Raw genomic sequence first — 21395 nt, 5'->3', positions numbered from 1 at the left:
AATAAGGAATCGATAGCGGTTACAGGATAAAGAACTCGCGTGTTAGCAGTTCAAAATCCATTAACTCCTCTCAAAGAATGGAACTATTCGACGAACACTTTACGCAAGAAAAACATTTAAAAAAGAAAACCCACAAAAGCCACAATGCTTATGCAACTGTCGTAATAAATAAAGAAATACATTACTTGCGATTAGTAAGAATTATGCATTTATCATGACTTATTTTTATTTCATAACTATATAGTTGTTTTATTTATAAAATTATGATTAGTTAGTACTTATAGGTATGTGTTGAAAAATGTTTTTATTTGTCATTAATTGATTTCGTTTTGGTGACTCATGCATAAGCGTATGGTTGTAGTTTTTTCCCCTCTTTGGAAATTTCTTTCTGTTGCAACTTAGCATTCAGGAATAGATTTGTCTTTTGCAGGGAATGAGAGAGTGAAACATTTCAGAAAGCAATGCAACTTTTCCCGTGATATTTGGTTTATTCAGTGGGTGGATTATTGTTGTGATAGATGCAATTTAACGCAAAATTCGGACAAAATGCCAGTATGAGGTATCACAGTGGAAAGAGAGAGAAAGAGAGAGTAATTCTTAGGTCAGCCAAGGTCATTAGATTACCTAGTTATTGAGTGGGGGGAGGGGGGAGTAACCAGAGACCCCTTTTTCGTGCTAGCTTATCAATCCGCATTCAATAGTAAACATTTTCATCGTTCTCTCAACCAGTTTGTGGCGGATATGTCATGCCTTAAATAATGCCCGGCCTGCATGCTTGAGCTACTGAATCTCTTGGATCTTACTAAAATGCAAATGGAATTTTCGATTTATCATGCTGCATTCGAATGCATAGGAAGATACACTTCCATGCATGTGGAGCCGGGCGGATCGGATAGCAATATGATGTAGCCTTAGTTGCTGTTTTAGTAATGCTATCAGAAAACTAGCTACTCGATGAATTTATGACAAGGATGTACCTGTCTGATTTCCCCGTGTTTTGTAGGTTAATTGCGGTCAATTGCGCCGCATAGTGAGTATTTGAGTAGATACTAGAGTAGATGAGAATATGATATGATCTCTTAACACCTATATATTGAAAGGACATTTAAAAGGAATAAATTAAAGACAATGAACACTAGAAATATGGACAATAAGACTTCAGTAATCTTCCTTACATCAAACTATTGTATTGTCACATATTTCCCTAAGGCGGTTTTCAGCAATCTAAAATTTTTCAAGCTAATACCTAACGAATCAGTTTATTCAGAATTATATATTTAGATATTTTTTGTAAGATATGAAGGATGGATCCAGAATATTTTTTCTAGTTGAGTTTGAGTACTCATGATTCCAATAGAATATTCTTTCTCGGTCATAAACTCACTGGGTTAAAATATTGGGTTTATTTAAACTATTTATATTTATCAGTATTTACTTAGAAAAGGAAAGGAAGAAAGAAAAAAGAAAGAAAGAAAGAAAGAAAGAAAGAAAGAAAGAAAGAAAGAAAGAAAACCGGCGGAAGTATAATATTAACAAGGCGTTCCAGGTGGAAGTCTGGTGACGAGGAGGTGCCTCGTGGCGCGAAATCTCAAATCCAAGATGGCGGGTTATGCGGAGTGAAAGAGTGAACAAGATGTCGAGATGGATTAGGCCAAAATACAACGAACAATGTAAAGAAAACGCTCACTTCATCAAGAAATCCGTCTCGATAGACAGTAGGAAGGCACCAGAGGGATTTTGGTTGGAAATTTTGAGGGAAAAATGCCCAGAAGGTGAGTAGCTTCGTTGTATTGTTGCCGTTCAGCTCACAGCATGTGTTGTTTGTGATATTGTCATGTATGAATTATTTTGATATACGTATTGTTTAACGAATTTTACCTCTTATGACAGGTGAGGTATTGTTTTCACGTCATTACACTCTGACACAGCTTTGCTCTATACGAGTTTTAGGCTGTTTGAAAAAATTAAAGGTTTTTAATATTGTAACACGAAAGCTCAACTGTACTTGAGCTGTAACGAAATTCATGAAACGATTTTTTTTTATCAAGTTACGACATGTAAGATCTTTTCATCTATATTTGCAAATCTAACGTTATTTCAAGATTTATATATGCTTGTTTTTGTATTTCCTGGTGTATTGGGTACTATCGTCGTGTACGGATTAACGAAGTACGTCATAGGTTTCCGAACACACGAGTGGGACTTAGAAATTTTGGTTCTCCTCACTTAGAAAAAAAATTAAGTGAAGACACCAAGAATCGAACTCGGTACCTTCGGCACCAAAGAACTACTACAATGCCAACCCCAACCCTAACCCTAAACCTAACCCCTAGACCACGAAGTGAATTCGGTTGGGTGGTCTCATTTTTGAGTCATATTTAAACGATGTATCATCAGCGCGTGCACATAAATATTTATTATAGTTTAATTTATGCTATCGTAGGGTACGATTACTAGCCGATTACTTGAAATTTGAATTTGAATAGAATTCCCCTGACAATTCCCGTACACGACGATACAACCGTGAATTGTCACACCTTAGCTATTACATAACTGGATGATGATAATAACAATAACTATGACTCATAACCTACATGCACATATTTCCAGGGTGTCCTAGGTTGCTTGTCTTCTTCCCATTGTCAATGTAGCTGCTATGTCCATGTTTTTAATGGGGGAAGGGAAGAGATGATTTGTTGAGGTTAGTGGAGACATATATCAACCATGATGGAGACTAAGCCCCCTCCCCCCAAACACATTATAATGGAAAATCCCATATGCACTATGCAAACAACATAAAATTTCAAGAAATTTTGCATAAATGTGCGTGAAAATGAAAATGCAGAATTTGATTCAAATGCAACATTCTTGTTTATTTAGGACTTGGGAAAACTAGTGAAAATTTGAAAAACAACAAAGATCTAGTGGCTAAGGATTTCCTGGATGATGAAGATGCCTTCCTTGTCAAAGGAGCTGCAGTGAAATACCCTGAATGTGATGAACAAAACAATTTATTTGCTAGAACTCCAAGACGATTATCAGTGGTAAATGAGGAAGTAAAACAAAATGCCTTTCCCTTCACTGCTGAGGAACAAGAAGATAACATTGGGTCATTACGACATGGTTTCAAGACTCCTGTACTACCAAAACACAATACATCCTTGTCCAGTATTACTGCTACACCCTGTCTTTTTAGCCCTGAATTGATAAGTCAATCCACACAAGGTATTAAACTTAGAGTACAGTCTTTCTATGCATTAATGACTAGATTTATTTATTATTGGAATTGGCAATGACTAGGGATTATAGAATTTATGAGTACAAAAGACCATCTCTCTGTGTGCAGTGTAGCTCACAAAACAATCTGTTGATGTACATCTCTATGGAAGGTAAGGGAGTAAACTTGCTATATTTTATTTCTCTTTCCATCAATCCCTTAAAATTTACCAAAATAATTAGATATATAAAGGACCTGTACTTCTATTTTCTTTCTAAATGAAAATCTTTTCATTTACTTGTCTTAAACAGATGTTACACCTAAAAATCAGGTGTTGAATACAACTCCTTGTAGAAGTGAAACTATCTCAAGATTACTGGAGTCGCAACCTTCATCATCTCCAGCTCAGTCACAGTTTTCTTGTGTGCACAATAGCCAAGAGAATGTTTATGAAAAGAGCCCAGATATTCTTGCTCTGATGGTAAGTTTCATTTGTTGGGACCTTTTATTGGTGCCGTTTGAATACAATCATTTGGTTATTAAGATGTTATAACACAAGACTTTAATTTTCAAGGTTTTGTTTGAAGCATAGGACAACATTTGCATTCAACTTTGTAAATCATCACAATTTTTTATTTTATAAATTTTATTATATATTTTTCATCCCACAGATTGCAGATAATAGACCAAGAAGTAGTCTAGCATTGCTTTCAGCAGCAAGTTCTGATGATGAAATTGATGGCTGGTCTGATTCCATGGCAACACCACCAGTACAGTGGAGTCCATCACAAGAAGGTGAACATGATTAGTTTTTGTTAACCATGAGTAATATATGGTGAATTATTGATATGGTATACTTCAGGGGGTTTCATCTTATGGTGTAAATTTAGTGTGAATGTTTTTGGTAACATTCCTTAAGTCATTAATGCAATGCATGATGAGAAACTTTGTGGAATAATGGGTTATCATTGATTTTAGAGCCCATGGTGAATTTTATGGATTGATACTTAATCATGATAAATTGGTTGTGATAATAAATTATGTCATTTATTTTATTAGTACCTAAAGAGGAAGTCGGAGAGCAGAAAAAGTCTAATGATAAGGTAGTGTATACAACTTTGAGGTGGAAATTATTGTATCATTCCTTCATTCACTCATGCAAGTTTTTATTCCTTTTTTCTTTCTTTCAGCATGTTGCCAGGACACTTTTTGAAGGAAATATTCAAGATATATCATCAGAAATGTCTGGTTTTTCTGTCCTAGAGTCTAGTAGTGAGCAAAATGACACACTATTTAAAACACTTTTGAATGAAGATAAAGAAACCTTTAGTAAACCTGATGATGTTGTTGAATTGGGAAGAATATTTCACCAGGAAACATCTTTAAAAGATGGCTCTTTGCTAAAGATGATTGATGCAATTGAGGATAGTTCTCTACATTTGTCGCAAATGGATGACCTTGCTTCATCTGATGTCTTACGAACAGAAAGAATAGGATTCTCTAGAGAGAGAAAAAATTGCTCATGTGAAGAGAAAAAATGTACCTGTTTTATAGATGGAAATGAAATACCAGTTTTGGAAAATAAGTTTGAAGAAGATGTAGAATGCCAGAGTGGCAATTCTCAGCCCTTCTCCTCATTATTATCTCCACCCACGTCATCAACTATGCTGCCACCTCCTGATAATACTACTAGCCCTATTGCATATTCACAAGAGGTGCAAAAGTTATTGGATTTGGTACAGTCTACTCCTAAAATACCTGGGAATATGGTTGAAACAAAGATGTCTAAAATAAGAACAGAAAAATGTGACAAAAATAGTAGTAAAAATAATATAATAGGTGATACACAAACATTTTCATTAAGTGGAACAAGTGATTTACTTGGTAATGAGGATTCTAGATCATCAACTCGTGAAAATGACAGTAAGGCTACAAAATCTTCATTTGTTTTGGAGCATGATTCCATGTCTTTTGATGTACTCAATGACATAACTTGTGCATTAGATATATCTTCAACATCAGCATCATCATTACCTCTTAGGGAGGCAATGGCTCTAGATGTGAACTTAAAGCCTCATTGTGGTAGTGACCCTAATGATTCCATGTCATTTCAAGTACTCAAAACTCCAGTGCTTTATGTACCTTCATCAGCTGCAGAATCATTTCCTGAAGAGAATAATGCTCAAGTTGGGGTCACAGAGTCTCATAGGGATTGTGAGGATAATAGTTTAATGCCGTTTGACATACCTTTAACTCCAAAGTTGCCATCATCATCACTTCCTACTAAGGTTGATACCTCCAAGCCTCATTGTGGTGATGAGGTTCATGATGTTTCATTTGGATCAATTTCAACTTCATTGGAGGAAGCCATGGTGGAAGAGACAGAGAAGGTTTTGATCAAAACAACAGAGTCTGCACCAGACAAGAAAACAGGTAGGTAACTTATCAAAATCAACCCTAATTATTTCAAACTGATTAAAGCTGTGCTCCGGGGTCATACATGGACTGTATAGCAGCTGCCAGAGGCTCCTTCACATGCTTTCAGTTTCAGCCACCCTGTTGAGCTGCATAACTGCTGTACTTGTCGTGGTTATTAGCGATAACAAGTTTTTGTTTTAATATTTTTTGAGACTCAACCATGTTCTCAGTGTTCAGCCTTTTGTCTATCAAATTTAGATATACAGTAATTCGAGTTAATAATTTCGAGATAATAATTTAATTTTATTCCAGCAGATCGATTGTCAAACACAGATGAGCACAGTAATGCCACAAAGCTTAAAACAATGAATTCTGGAAAACGAAAACAATTTAATATGGAGACAAACAAATCAGAAGGGAATGAGAAATCGCCTCATATACTCTTGGGAGTAAGAAGATCCTCAAGATTAAAGCGGTTTTCTTATCCAGTATCAAGAAAACCTCTTGTGTCCAGAAACTCTATGGAATTGAAAGTGAAAAGGAGAGAAGTGGATGCAACAAGCTGTGATTTGTCCAAGAATACATTAAAAAAAGAAAACTTGGATGTTGGAGAAGTGAAAATGGAAAAAATGTATGAAAGAGAGAAGGAGATCGGGAACATTGAACAAGTGGGAAAAAGCAGAGAATCTCAGAAATGTGGAGAAGAAACTTCTCACTCCAATACCTTTTATGCCAAGCAAGAGGACATTAATCAAACTGACAAGGAAACTGAAAGAAAGGGATGGTTGGAAAAGAAAATCAAGGCCCAGAAAAAAGTTCATTTAAGTATCTATGGAGCTGGATTAGATCAAATATCCTGCATTAAAAATAAACCAACATCTATAGCATCTAACATAAAGTCAAGGGATACAATTAATCTCAAAAATGCTACACCAGAAAATCAAGAGTCGATTCAGAAGGATATATCTACAAGAAGTGAAGATTATATCAGTGAAGACATGACAGATAACACTCTGATATCAATTCAAGAGGACTTTGATACCCCCAAAAAAGCGACATGCACTGAAGTGCTTTATGATATGGATGCATTAAGTCAGTTCCCAGTTGAGCTTTTATCACCTGTGCAACTAGATCCAGTACCTCAAACAAGTTGCAAGGACTTGGGTCAAAGAGAATGCAATACTAAACCATCAATAATGTCCGGGTTCAAGACAGCTGGTGGAAAAGATGTGACCATCTCTGAAGAAGCTATTAAGAAGGCTAAAGCAATGTTTGAAATGGAAAACAGAGAAGCTGATGGAATTGCCAATTCATCCATAACAGGGTTCAAGACAGCTGGTGGGAAAGATGTGGGCATCTCTGATGAAGCCATAAAGAAGGCTAAAGCAATGTTTGAAATGGAAAACAGAGAAGCTGGTGGAAATGCCAAGTCATCCATGATGACAGGGTTCAAGACAGCTGGTGGGAAAGATGTGAGCATTTCTGAAGAAGCCATAAAGAAGGCTAAAGCAATGTTTGAAATAGAAAACAGAGAAGCTGATGGAAATGCCAAGTCATCCATGATGACAGGGTTCAAGACAGCTGGTGGGAAAGATGTGAGCATCTCTGAAGAAGCCATAAAGAAGGCTAAAGAAATGTTTGAAATGGAAAACAGAGAAGCTAATGGAAATGCCAAGTCATCCATGATGACAGGGCTCAAAACGGCCGGTGGGAAAGATGTGAGCATCTCTGAAGAAGCTATTAAGAAGGCTAAAGCAATGTTTGAAATGGAAAACAGAGAAGCTGATGGAAATACCAAGCCATCTATGACAGGTTTCAAGACAGCTGGAGGAAAAGATGTGAGCATCTCTGAAGAAGCCATGAAGAAGGCTAAAGCAATGTTTGAAATGGAAAACAGAGAAACTGATGGAAATAGCAAGCCATCTATGACAGGGTTCAAGACAGCTGGTGGGAAAGATGTGAGCATCTCTGAAGAAGCCATGAAGAAGGCTAAAGCAATGTTTGAAATGGAAAACAGAGAAGCGGATGGAAATAGCAAGCCATCTATGACAGGGTTCAAGACAGCTGGTGGGAAAGATGTGAGCATCTCTGAAGAAGCTATTAAGAAGGCTAAAGCAATGTTTGAAATGGAAAACAGAGAAGATGATGGAAATAGCAAGTCATCCATGACAAGGTTCAAGACAGCTGGTGGGAAAGATGTGAGCATCTCTGAAGAAGCTATTAAGAAGGCTAAAGCAATGTTTGAAATGGAAAACAGAGAAGCTGATGGAAATACCAAGCCATCTATGACAGGTTTCAAGACAGCTGGTGGAAAAGATGTGAGCATCTCTGAAGAAGCTATTAAGAAGGCTAAAGCAATGTTTGAAATGGAAAACAGAGAAACTTGTGGAAATAGCAAGCCATCTATGACAGGGTTCAAGACAGCTGGTGGGAAAGATGTGAGCATCTCTGAAGAAGCTATTAAGAAGGCTAAAACAATGTTTGAAATAGAAAACAGAGAAGCTGATGGAAATGCCAAGTCATCCATGATGACAGGGTTCAAGACAGCTGGTGGGAAAGATGTGAGCATCTCTGAAGAAGCCATGAAGAAGGCTAAAGCAATGTTTGAAATGGAAAACAGAGAAGCTGATGGAAATACCAAGCCATCTATGACAGGTTTCAAGACAGCTGGAGGAAAAGATGTGAGCATCTCTGAAGAAGCCATGAAGAAGGCTAAAGCAATGTTTGAAATGGAAAACAGAGAAGCTGATGGAAATACCAAGCCATCTATGACAGGTTTCAAGACAGCTGGTGGGAAAGATGTGAGCATCTCTGAAGAAGCCATAAAGAAGGCTAAAGCAATGTTTGAAATGGAAAACAGAGAAGCGGATGGAAATAGCAAGCCATCTATGACAGGTTTCAAGACAGCTGGTGGAAAAGATGTGACCATCTCTGAAGAAGCTATTAAGAAGGCTAAAGCAATGTTTGAAATGGAAAACAGAGAAGCTGATGGAAATACCAAGCCATCTATGACAGGGTTCAAGACAGCTGGTGGGAAAGATGTGAGCATCTCTGAAGAAGCTATTAAGAAGGCTAAAACAATGTTTGAAATAGAAAACAGAGAAGCTGATGGAAATGCCAAGTCATCCATGATGACAGGGTTCAAGACAGCTGGTGGGAAAGATGTGAGCATCTCTGAAGAAGCCATGAAGAAGGCTAAAGCAATGTTTGAAATGGAAAACAGAGAAGCTGATGGAAATACCAAGCCATCTATGACAGGTTTCAAGACAGCTGGAGGAAAAGATGTGAGCATCTCTGAAGAAGCCATGAAGAAGGCTAAAGCAATGTTTGAAATGGAAAACAGAGAAACTGATGGAAATAGCAAGCCATCTATGACAGGTTTCAAGACAGCTGGTGGGAAAGATGTGAGCATCTCTGAAGAAGCTATTACGAAGGCTAAAGCAATGTTTGAAATGGAAAACAGAGAAGATGATGGAAATAGCAAGTCATCCATGACAAGGTTCAAGACAGCTGGTGGGAAAGATGTGAGCATCTCTGAAGAAGCTATTAAGAAGGCTAAAGCAATGTTTGAAATGGAAAACAGAGAAGCTGATGGAAATAGCAAGCCATCTATGACAGGTTTCAAGACAGCTGGTGGAAAAGATGTGAGCATCTCTGAAGAAGCTATTAAGAAGGCTAAAGCAATGTTTGAAATGGAAAACAGAGAAACTTGTGGAAATAGCAAGCCATCTATGACAGGGTTCAAGACAGCTGGTGGGAAAGATGTGAGCATCTCTGAAGAAGCTATTAAGAAGGCTAAAACAATGTTTGAAATAGAAAACAGAGAAGCTGATGGAAATGCCAAGTCATCCATGATGACAGGGTTCAAGACAGCTGGTGGGAAAGATGTGAGCATCTCTGAAGAAGCCATGAAGAAGGCTAAAGCAATGTTTGAAATGGAAAACAGAGAAGCTGATGGAAATACCAAGCCATCTATGACAGGTTTCAAGACAGCTGGAGGAAAAGATGTGAGCATCTCTGAAGAAGCCATGAAGAAGGCTAAAGCAATGTTTGAAATGGAAAACAGAGAAGCTGATGGAAATAGCAAGCCATCTATGACAGGTTTCAAGACAGCTGGTGGGAAAGATGTGAGCATCTCTGAAGAAGCCATAAAGAAGGCTAAAGCAATGTTTGAAATGGAAAACAGAGAAACTGATGGAAATAGCAAGCCATCTATGACAGGTTTCAAGACAGCTGGTGGAAAAGATGTGACCATCTCTGAAGAAGCTATTAAGAAGGCTAAAGCAATGTTTGAAATGGAAAACAGAGAAGCTGATGGAAATAGCAAGACATCTATGACAGGGTTCAAGACAGCTGGTGGGAAAGATGTGAGCATCTCTGAAGAAGCTATTAAGAAGGCTAAAACAATGTTTGAAATAGAAAACAGAGAAGCTGATGGAAATGCCAAGTCATCCATGATGACAGGGTTCAAGACAGCTGGTGGGAAAGATGTGAGCATCTCTGAAGAAGCCATGAAGAAGGCTAAAGCAATGTTTGAAATGGAAAACAGAGAAGCTGATGGAAATACCAAGCCATCTATGACAGGTTTCAAGACAGCTGGAGGAAAAGATGTGAGCATCTCTGAAGAAGCCATGAAGAAGGCTAAAGCAATGTTTGAAATGGAAAACAGAGAAACTGATGGAAATAGCAAGCCATCTATGACAGGTTTCAAGACAGCTGGTGGGAAAGATGTGAGCATCTCTGAAGAAGCCATAAAGAAGGCTAAAGCAATGTTTGAAATGGAAAACAGAGAAGCGGATGGAAATAGCAAGCCATCTATGACAGGGTTCAAGACAGCTGGTGGGAAAGATGTGAGCATCTCTGAAGAAGCTATGAAGAAGGCAAAAGCAATGTTTGAAATAGAAAGCACAGAAACTGAGAAAAACAAAAACAACAGTGTGAAATGTGAACTTGATTTCAATGCAGGAAAAGTTGAAGTAAACGTACCTAGTTGTACACGTCAAGAAGTAGTACTTACAGGCGATAATAGAGTATCTTCGAATAAAACAAAAGAAAGCCAGTCCGAGCAAGAGGTTCCATTGTTCAAGGTTTTAACACCATCTAAAAGATCAACCGACTCAGTTACCTTGTTCAATGAGACTTGCCCAAGTCCTATTTCTGTTCATAGTACTTCCATTGTTCACAGCACTCCAATACAAGATGTCGATGAGAACCTTTCTAGGGAAATACTGGAGAGTTCTGCGGCATTGATTGCAGATGAGTCCTTTACGAACTTTTCTGAATGTGGTGGAATTCAAGATGAAAGATTTCTCGTACCTAACGGTTCTACCAAGAATGGGAAAACTGGAAATCCAGAGATGTGTCAATCAGAACCACGACTTTCAAAAAGTATGGTCTTGATCTAATTTGCTTGTGTTTCCTATACTGAGCAATGAATATAGTGAAAATGTAGGGTGAAAATATTTTGTTTGGATTTGTTTTGTAGGAGAAGCTCTATTGGCAAATGCAAGAAGACGCTCTGCACCGGTAAGCAGCCCATTAGTGTCTTGGTGCCACTATAGATGGTTATGTTGATTTTGACAAGAAGGTGGTCTTTGATTTAAAGAGATGAAAAACCAATGACCTATGTGACTGTATCCCTCACTCAGTCTGATTGGTCATGATTATAGTGATGATGCTAGTTGGTGTGGGGTGTAGTGGTGGTAGTAGTGGCGATGTTATTGGTGATGATGGTGATAATATCGATGGTACTAAATGGTTGTGATGATGATATTAGTAGCGTTGAAGATTGCAATAAAAAGATGAAGGGGATGATGATGTTGATGGTCAGGTAGTAGTGGTGACGTTATTGATGTTGATGGTTATGTTACTGAACATGATGCCGCGATGAAAATGAAGGTCATTGTATTTGAAATTATCAGAATGTACTATTGATCATAATTCCGATTTAATCTACCAGTTTTTAAGTAACGAGGACAGAACCAATCCATCATTACAGACGAGATCAAATATCATGCCCTTGAGGTCCACTCCTTCTGGTAAGTGTCCTATCTGTTTTATCTAAAACTACTTTTTAATTTTTTTTCAAGTCTTAAAAGATTCGAAAATGTTAGAATCTATAAATTACTAGATTCTAAAGACAAATATATTCTTTCCCTTGTAGCGGTTTTGCATGATCGTCGATCCAAAATGTTTTCGCCACCTCTCAAACCGCTAATCGTTAGTCCCAACGTCTCCACACCTATGTCTAGGTAAGTATTACTTATGTTTTTCAGCGCTTCCGTATCGTAGAGGCGTCCACATTACAGGGGTGTCCGTTTGAAAGGTGTCGACAGTATTATAATTGGCGTGCTCTGTATTGTGGAAGTATCCGTTTCATTAATGTTAACCCTTTTGTTTAACAAGCTTTCCCCCTGCAAGAAAAGAAGCCAAGCGACTATTCGTGAAGCAAGGAAACTCACTAAATCCATCAGTGACATCTCCTACTCAACCCTCCCCCCTGACTGCCGAAGGTCGTCCATCTGTCAATCAAAGAGCTCCAACCACTGCACACACAGGTATCCCAAAGCGACAATTTACAACACCATATAGGTCAACCTCACCTCTCAGTAAACCGACGCCTTCAACTCATAAGGAGGAAGGAAATGGTTCTCCGGAGAGAAAGAGAGCTAGAATTCTTGGTCCAGGGGATAATAAGAGGTCTGCTGCCAAGCCAGAAAACCTTGGCCGCGAGAGTGTGAAACCTAAAATGGGATACCTCTTCAAATTACGTCAAAACTCAACAAGAATAAATATGAAGAAATATGTGGATGGCGCATTACCTAGACGGTATACTGAACAGGAGGTAAGTGGATTAATACTCGCCTCAGTAATTAATTCAAATATCGACTTATGTAATACCATTTTTTCTATGCATTGAAATTAAACTGTTAGTCATTAATTAGCCATTCCGAGGGTGAGGAAAAAACTGGTTCGCATTGGCATTGCGCTGCATTGTGAGACTGCTTTAGGGGACGAAATAGACTGCCATCTTGGAAATATGTCAATAAAGCATTCCAACAATGCACTGCAATGCCAACTCCCACCCAGTTTTTATCTCAACCTAAAAAACTGAAAATCAAAGAGCAGTTTGAAAAATTGCTATGGAAACTGGCTTCCTAAGGGACCCCCAAGCGAAGTGGATCCTGTTTCTACTTGAAGTAACCATTACTCTTTATTATAGCTTCGTGACTTGTACGTCATGGATGACGCAATGGCAGTAACGTCTCATAACGCGGAATCCTATCGGTTTGTTGCGTTGAGGTTCTTCAGTAATGAGACATGCGCATCAAACCAGGGCGTACGAACAGAAGATGGAGGGCTGCTCTACATAGGTGAAGATGGACGGATGGGAGTGGAGGAAATCGAAAAGTAAGTGCTAATCTAACTTTTCAAAAGGCATGCGCACCACATGGAACCCAGCATAGTTTTTACTCGAACCACAGGTATCACGCTGCCACCCGTTTAAAGGCCGTACGGTTTACAGTCAACTCGCCCACGGACAAACTCGCTCACGCCAACTCGATGTTCTTCAGTCGTGACTGTAATAAAGGAAAATCAAAGTTCATTGTCCAATTGAAAGATTATTAAAAATTACAGTAACTAACTGTTACTGGCTTACAAAAATTCATTTACAATTACAGTAACTACTGTTTTACAACATCAAAGCTTTTTCCATACTTGTCATTTAGGATGCGGTACACGATGTGACATCGTATGCAACGTTGCATGAAAAAGACTGTTTTGGGGTGTTACATAGCGTGATGTTGCAAGCGACTTGCATGTGACGCAAAAATAGAAATTATTTCTTCGTTGTCACGCAACATCGCACCATGTGTCCGCACGTTTAACATACTCGTTGTCATTACAGAGGATTATTGACGACACCTGGTGTAGATGTCACACTAATCCCACACGGATGGATAGCCAATCATTATAGATGGATAGTATGGAAACTTGCTGCTATGGAGACAGCCTTCCCACGTCACTTCGCTGGAAGGTATTACTTTTCACTTGGATATAGATTTTACTGACGCATTTTGATTTTCTCTGCAACTGAAGTCATTAGTTGCTTTTGCTTGCGATGTCGTTTCTTTCACTTTGCCATGCGCTGCTTTCAATTTTCCGATACCGTCACGAGTGAAAACCAGCCTTCAGTGAATATAGATCCTATTTATTATTTATGGTCTGTCTGTCTGTCTATTCATTCCGCACAGATGTCTGACTCCAGACTCGGTTCTTTGTCAACTCAAATATCGATATGACAGAGAGATTGATCGCTCACACAGGTTAGTAGTGCTCAACACAGCAATAAATGAATACCATCTAAAATGAATCTGACTGATGAAGAACGTCATTACATGTTTCTATGGTAATGTCTTCATTGTAATTTGTCTTCGTGTTTTCGCTGCTATGTCTCCATGGTGATGTCTTTTATGCCTCATGATGTTTCTATGGTGATGCTGTTTCACGAGGATGTTTCCATAGGTTATTGTTTCAAGGGGGTGTTTCCATGGTGATGGTTACTACATTACTATGATGATATTTCTATGGTGACGTGGCTTCACGAGATGTGTCCATATAGATGTTTCTCATACTTCTCTATTTTATACCAGATCTGCATTGAAGAAGATATTAGAACGTGATGACCTGTCTTCTCGTACCATAGTCTTATGTGTGTCTAGCGTGACACTCACAAAACGTGACACAGATGACGGGAATGAAGAAAAAACCAGTAGACATTCTAGTAGTGTAGGTGCTCATGAGGTATGGCATAATCTTTATCATCAACACCTTTATCATCATTAGTACTATCATAATCAACACTGTCATCATTAACGACATCATCACCATTAACGTCGGTATTGGTATCCGTCAACATCATCACCACCAGCGCCTTAGTATTATTATTATCAGTCATCAGTAGGTCACCATCATCATCATCATCATCAACTACAACACCATCACTGAAAAACATTGTCATCAACACCATCAACAATATTGTCATCAACACCATCAACAATATTGTCATCAACATCATTAACACCATCATCATCATTATATATCAGTATTAGTATCATCAATTCGTATTATTCCCCCAACACATAGGCGTCTACTGTGATCGAGCTCACAGACGGCTGGTACAGCGTCAATACTGTTCTAGATGCGCCTCTAACAAATCTGTTGTCAAAAGGCAAAATATTCGAGGGCCTGAAGTTATGTATCAATGGAGCTGAACTAATTGGATCTGATCAAGCGGTTTCTCCATTAGAGGTAATATATTTTGATTTCAAAAGGATCTAAAAGGTAATTCGTCTGCTTCAGCTTGATTTATAGATATAGGATTGTTTCTCATTTCATCTTGTCATTTTCGTTTTTGCTCTCGGCTTTTTTTTTCTCGTCTGATCAATTTTACCTAATTTTTCACCATTTGTTATTGCTGTAGTCGTTGGTGTTAGTGTTGTTGTCGCCGCTGCGATTCACCACAACGCTTTAGGCGTTATTGCTGTGGCAGTGTCCTGCCGCTGTTGACGCTGCTGTTGCTGTTGTTTTTTTACTATTCGTGAAGTATTCGTATTTAAATCAATTCTGTGTTCATTTTAGGCTCCATCGTCGCTAATGTTACGTATATCTGCAAATTCAACTCGCCGTGCACGTTGGAATACCCGTCTCGGTTTCCATAGCTACTCCCATGCTTTTCCTTTACCCTTGTGTTCTCTCTACCCCGATGGAGGTGTGGTTGGTTGCGTGGATGTTGTCGTGTTGAGGCAATACCCAGTAGAGGTGAGTAAATGGTATAAATAGCGCATGGTAAGAAGTCAGAAAAAAATGATCTTATTATATGGCTTGTTACTAGCTTCTTCAATAAATCCTACTTTCACTTGAAGCTAGATGTGCGCGCTTTAATCCCTCGCTCTCCATCCGTGCTCCTTTGATCCCTCGCTCTCCATCAGTGTTCCATCCTAGGATGGGATCAGGTATTTGCTCTTAAATCTACTCTTATAGGAAACTAGAGGTGCGCACTTGAATCCCTGGCTCTACGTCAGTGCCTTGCCATAAGCTGGGATATTTGGATGTCAAAATCTATAGATTTAAAGCTAAGAGTCAGAAAAAAGACTGTGAGATCATTAATAACTAAGCTGGCGAGGCACCTCAAGTAAAAACTCCATAAATCAGTATTATTTCTGACAAAGACCGTCATTATTTTTTAATGCATTTTCCCCCACAATATCTAATATTTAGTACATGGAAAAGCTACCAACTGGTACAACAGTGTTCAGAAATTCTCGCACAGAGGAACGAGAAGCCAAGAGGTTTGGACGCGATCTAGATCGTGCGCGGGAGGATGTATTTACTAAAGTCCAGCGAGAGTTTGAAGAAGTAGCCAACAAATCAGGTCAGTGTAGAAATATTGTACTTTCCATCAGGGCCCAGTTGTTCAAAGCCCGATTAGTGCTAATCCTGGGTTAACTCTTATTAAGACCTATAGAGTTAATACTGGATTAGCGCTAATCCAGCTTTAAACAACCCGGCCCAGAATATTTCTTTGAGATAGTAGAGTGAAGGCATTTAACCCGTGAAATAAAAAATACTAACTAACTTGTAACAGTCAAATAGACACACACAAAAAAACTATGGAATTAAGTGAATAAGTCTAATATCTTTTTCACGGGTTAAATGCCTTCACTCTAAAATACTAAAATACACAGCTTATCAACGAGAAATCATGCCTTCGTTTTGATCGCCAGATGCACGTTCGTCCAAGAAAGCGCGCTCATTTTCGCCCAAGGACATCTCAAAGCTGCGCAACGCCAAAGAACTTTACGATGCTTATACGTCCGCTTCTGACCCAAGTTTTTTCGAGGTAAGTGTTACATTGATCTCATAAGGTCTGGCATTCGAGTAAGCTAAAATCAATTCTGGTTGATTATAGGAATGCCTTGATAATAATCAGAAAGCATCTCTTGAGGACTACAGAAGGACATCACTAGACAGCAAACGAGCCGAGCTGGAAAACATGTTTCAAAGAGCCTGGGACGAGAATGATCAGGTAGGGAATAGCTGCATGGGTTGCCTGACGTAGTGGGGTTCGGCCACGTTGATTTTTGTCCTCTTATACTCGAATCGAAGAGTTCCAGAACCAGATATAGCTGCATTTGAATGTGACAGGCCGAAAAAAAAAACCGACATGTTTTTTTAAAGGTCTACGTGCTCATTCTTTTTATTCGCACCACCACCATCACTTTCATTCATCACCATTATCATGGTTTTTACACGGATGTCAGTTAGTTTTAAATTTATGTGGTCTTTTTCCCCCAGAATATATCTAAAAGAACAGTTGTTCCCTTGCTAAAAGTACGTCTTATAAATTATTCAAAGTGTAACGAGGATAAGACAGGTTAGTACACATCCACACTGTAAATATCATATTATACACTTATTCCCATCCCAACCATTTATTTACCCATTTCATTCATCTCGCACATCCCATCCACTCATTATCCATTGCATGTAATCTCACTTACTAATTTATCTATGTATCTCTTTTCTATGTAGAGGCTATCCTCAGCGTGTGGCGGCCAAACGAAGACGTGGTTCAACTTCTGGCCGAAGGATCGCGCCTGAGGATATATCACCTGATGGCATCAGGATCAAGGTAAACTTGAAGAGGACTAGTTGACCAATAGAATCTCCTCTCTCTCCCCTCCCCACACTTCTAATCCCCCACTCAATCGCGCAGGCGAAGGGTAATAGATTTAGTATACAAAGAGATGAAATCAAAAAATAAATAAATAATACGCCTTCCATTACCCCCCTTTCTCTTTAGTGAAGGAATTTTTCATCATGCAAGTTGTTTTTTAATATTTCCCCAAACAGGTACCGCCAGGGATTACCATCCTTACAGGTAAACGTCATTCACTGCCTATTCATTTTTTTAGCGCAACTAAATCGAGAAGAGATTGCGAGAAGAGACTATCCGCGCATGCATAGACGAGGAATGGATAACCTATACCAACAATCATTGCATCATTTGTTTCAGTTTTCAAGTACCCGGAGTACCCGCTATAAGACCATGAGCATTGACCACGACATTACAGAAGATCTCTACTCTGAACGAAAGGTAACTAAATACTAACAGGTCGATTTTTGGATTTCTTCTGGGTACCTAAAGAAAAATTCCCATGTACGTACACGATTTTCAGGATTTAAAACATGCCATTATGCTTTGCATTCGTGCAACAAAGATTCGCGCGCGATGAATTATGGGTCAATTCATGGCATGTTGCCTGATTTTTGTCATTACGACTGATCTGTGTTTTAGGGTACAATTTTTATTTCCTTTATACCCAGACAACCTCGCTTGATGAGCTCCAAACGAATCCACCAGCCTTGTACTCTGAAGTAGATTTAGTTGGAGTTATAGTATCTGTCACTTCACACAACAGGTAAGAATCATAAATCACTAGCCTTCGGTAAGAATCTGAATCTCTATTCTCTCGTGTCCTACATTACAACTATGAGAAAAGTTCCTGGGTACACTCTTGAGAGTATAGAGGTAGGGCATAGTTAATAGTTATTAAGGGTAGGGTTAAAGGTAGGGGTGGTGTAGCATTTGGAGGTTGCACTCTAAGACTGCGGTATTCAGAATGCAACTCGCGTTTTAATCATTTCATGGATGAATTCTGCTTCCTGAAGCTCAAACAACGCCTGGTAACGAACTTATCCCACGTAAGATGGCGGAGCGCATAATCCTCGATCAATCTCTTAATCCTATGCGGCACGAGTTGGCTCCCAGTCTTAAAAGATGTTAATCGTTTTCGTATTTTTATACAGCTCTTCGTTACAGACGGTGTATATCTCAGACGAGGATCATTACCTTGTGTCTATCAAGTTCTGGGGTGGCCTCAAGGTGCGTAATCGTTCTTCTGCTTTACGTAATTTTATTCCCTTTTTGTTACTGCTTGCCGAATAAAATGGGTATCAGAGTTTATTTCGCACGTGGCGGATTCAAAAAGATAACGCAAATTCGTCATGGCTGACACCTGATAACACGACACGGTCACGGCACACAAGTGATGACAACCTTTGAACCAATCACAGCACGCGAGAACTCTGTTTATCCAATCAAATACACTTTGAACCAATCACAGCACGCGGGATCACTGTTCATCTGTTCATTGTTTTTATTATGGTTTCTTCATTCACACATATGCGCTAGATGACCTTGTCAAACCAACAAGACACGGTCACGGTACAAAAGTGATGACAACCTTTAAACCAATCACAGCACGCGAGATCTCTGTTCATCCAGTGAAAATGATTCGTTTTTATTTATGGTTTTTTCATTCAGACATATGCACTAGATGACCTCGTCAAACCAAGAAGTCTTGTAGCCTGCAGTAACCTTGTTGTAAGATCTACTGAACATGTCAGCTGTCCTACCTTAGCCTTCAATGAGCTATCAACACTGACGCTCAAACCAAGAGAACTATATCTACGAACAGCATTAGACCACATGAACGATAATATACAGGTTAGATACTTGGTCGTGACTTTAACCCTTGTAATTTACGACCTTAGAAAATGGGGGCTCGGATGGTGTATATTTTGATATTCCTATCGAGAAATGTCACCGACTAAGTTGCGGCGATGATCAAACAAACCAAGAATGGTCGCCTGGAAGAGGCATACAATTTAAAACCTCTAGCTAAAATGCGATCTCTTCTTGCGGTCTACAAGCACATAAACCTTTGGTAAACGACCAGTTACCACTCTGTGTAACAGGCTAAGGGTGGTCGCCTGGAGGCGCAAAACCATAAACCTCTGAAAGGCGACCATTGTGTGCGAGACTGAGAATGGCAGTTTTGGTTAGGCGGACATAGCCAACTCTGTTATGCGACCAAATGCGTGATGGTGGTCGAATACGAGAGTTTACATTGTATCTGTATTTTCAGGACATGGATATGTTTATGGATATCGCACAAGGGTCACTGGACAAGATACGTCGACCAGATAATACTCATAATATGAATTGTTCTCGTGTTTCTGACAGAAGTTCACCTTTGGAAGACAAGACAATCAAGGTAATAATGATAAACGACCGGGAAGTGGCCCGGGGCGCTGTCATTATCATACCCTGTTCCAGTCGGGTCTTTAAAAATCCCTAAAAATAGCTGTTTACTTATAACTCGTATTTTTAACTTGAACCGCAATTTCTTTGCCTTATCTATGATGAGCCCTGTGTCTAGACTTCTAGGCCACCATATGTATTTAGTTCATCCAAAAGGTATTACTACTTCCAAGATACAGCGTTGCCAAGAGAAGAAACGGGACCAATCTAGCGCTTTCGTCACATTTTGATTTATCGGTACTTATCAACCTCCACTCGACCAATCAGAGTGCGCTATTTTATAATCGTTATTGCTTATTTAACTTAGACATTTTAAGAACCTCTTGATATCACAAGGCTCCTTTAAAATGGCGAGAACTTGAAGTAGTTTGTTTTTCATACAAAAACGAAAACCTAAAATATCGAGGTAAATTATTGGTGGGTGAAACGCCAGTGCCGCCATGTTGGACGAAGTTGACATTTTTTTTTCTTTTGGTCACTTTGTGCCAATGATAACTACGACATATTATCATCGATGAATCAAAAGTAATTAAATCATCAAAAAAAATTATAAAACGCTTCTCCGTTTTTTTTCTTTTCGGTACTCGCGATAATAATTCATCATTTTTGACACTTGTTTCGAAAAAAATCATTTTTTGCGATAACAAAATTGATATATAATCGGAAGTAACTGAAGGAGCCTGTCTTCAGTACGAGTGTTTCTTTAGCGAACACGTCTTCCATTGACAGTTTCTATGGTAACAAGATAATACACTGTTGCTATTCTTCCATCATTTCTGACTATTCATACTGTTGTGCTTTTTAGGGGTCGAGGACAGAAAAAGAGAACACTAGCAACTTCCAAGGTACATCACCTAAGCAATGTGACTCTGCACCAGGTCACGCACAGAACGTACGAGAAAAGGACCTGATACCGACACCTGTTTCCAGGCCATTATCGGGTCAATGCAAGCGAAAGCTGTTGGAAAACATGCCTGAGCCACCTGCCGCGCCTTCGATAAATGTCAGTGTGTCTGACAGTGTAAGAAGAGATTTTAAAAGGCCTAGGAGGCTTACCACAGGGATTCCACAATGAAAATAGACAGCACCACAGGATGCTCATTATGAGAAAATATCTTACTGAGGAAATATAAATAAATTTCATGGACCAGAATGGCATATTGAGCGATAATGAGCAAGATATTATTATCACAGTTTGACAACACCAGTTTCGACTGTGAGACCACAGGGAGTACATAGAAGGATATTATAAGAAAAATACTTGTTGATGAACCTTGATGACTGCTACGTAACGTGCTTTCATATAGTGTATATCAAAAGTGACCGGCTCTTGAGGCTCGCTAGAGGGAGCCTTCTCATATCTTGCATATTATCACTTTCATAGATAGATAGCGTATCTTTCTTACATTTGGTATCCAAAATGCGGGGGAAATTAGCGAAAGTAGAAATACGACGGTTAGGAAAAAAGGAACTCGGTAATGATGTGCTGAAAGCCTTCTGAACCATTAGAAAAAACGATGGTACTTTCATTTCTAAATGTGTCGGAAGCGGAAATATGAAAAATAAAAACACCGTTTCTTCTCACGACGG

At 39.0% G+C, this 21395-nt stretch overlaps 1 protein-coding gene across 3 annotated transcripts; it reads left to right on the top strand.

Moving 5' to 3' along the window:
• The first annotated feature begins 1574 nt into the window (after window positions 1–1574).
• Window positions 1575–21389, top strand: LOC116288298 (uncharacterized). Of its 3 annotated transcripts, none has more exons than XM_089039123.1 (29): window positions 1575–1772; window positions 2881–3225; window positions 3529–3698; window positions 3889–4012; window positions 4277–4320; window positions 4408–5650; window positions 5951–11023; window positions 11121–11161; window positions 11595–11673; window positions 11799–11886; window positions 12041–12479; window positions 12858–13045; window positions 13545–13673; window positions 13891–13962; window positions 14290–14440; window positions 14783–14947; window positions 15278–15457; window positions 15917–16070; window positions 16423–16538; window positions 16608–16724; window positions 16994–17072; window positions 17231–17330; window positions 17552–17579; window positions 17715–17795; window positions 18026–18120; window positions 18509–18584; window positions 19026–19208; window positions 19630–19758; window positions 20611–21389. In XM_089039123.1, exons 1-29 carry the CDS (start codon window positions 1610–1612, stop codon window positions 20878–20880), a joined length of 10122 nt encoding a protein of 3373 aa, XP_088895249.1. In that variant the 5' UTR covers window positions 1575–1609; the 3' UTR covers window positions 20881–21389. The 3 variants fall into 3 exon arrangements, with proteins under 3 accessions (XP_088895249.1, XP_088895248.1, XP_088895250.1); XM_089039122.1 differs by having other exon boundaries at window positions 5948–11023; XM_089039124.1 differs by lacking the exon at window positions 19026–19208 and having other exon boundaries at window positions 5948–11023.
• The last annotated feature ends 6 nt before the right edge of the window (window positions 21390–21395 follow it).

The sequence above is a fragment of the Actinia tenebrosa genome, unplaced genomic scaffold (genome assembly GCF_029948245.1).
Source record: "Actinia tenebrosa isolate PJP-AT-01 unplaced genomic scaffold, QUT_ActTen_1.0 PGA_scaffold6__47_contigs__length_16458017, whole genome shotgun sequence".
Taxonomy (NCBI): Eukaryota; Metazoa; Cnidaria; class Anthozoa; order Actiniaria; family Actiniidae; genus Actinia; species Actinia tenebrosa.
This window is presented reverse-complemented; position numbering and strand designations above follow the sequence as displayed.

Coding starts and splice junctions, on each gene's coding strand:
- LOC116288298 (XM_089039122.1), top strand. CDS start 1,610: ATGCGGAGTGAAAGAGTGAACAAGATGTCGAGATGGATTAGGCCAAAA. Junction 16,539..16,607: donor CTGACCCAAGTTTTTTCGAG/GTAAGTGTTACA, acceptor GGTTGATTATAG/GAATGCCTTGATAATAATCA. Junction 17,580..17,714: donor AGGGATTACCATCCTTACAG/GTAAACGTCATT, acceptor CATTTGTTTCAG/TTTTCAAGTACCCGGAGTAC.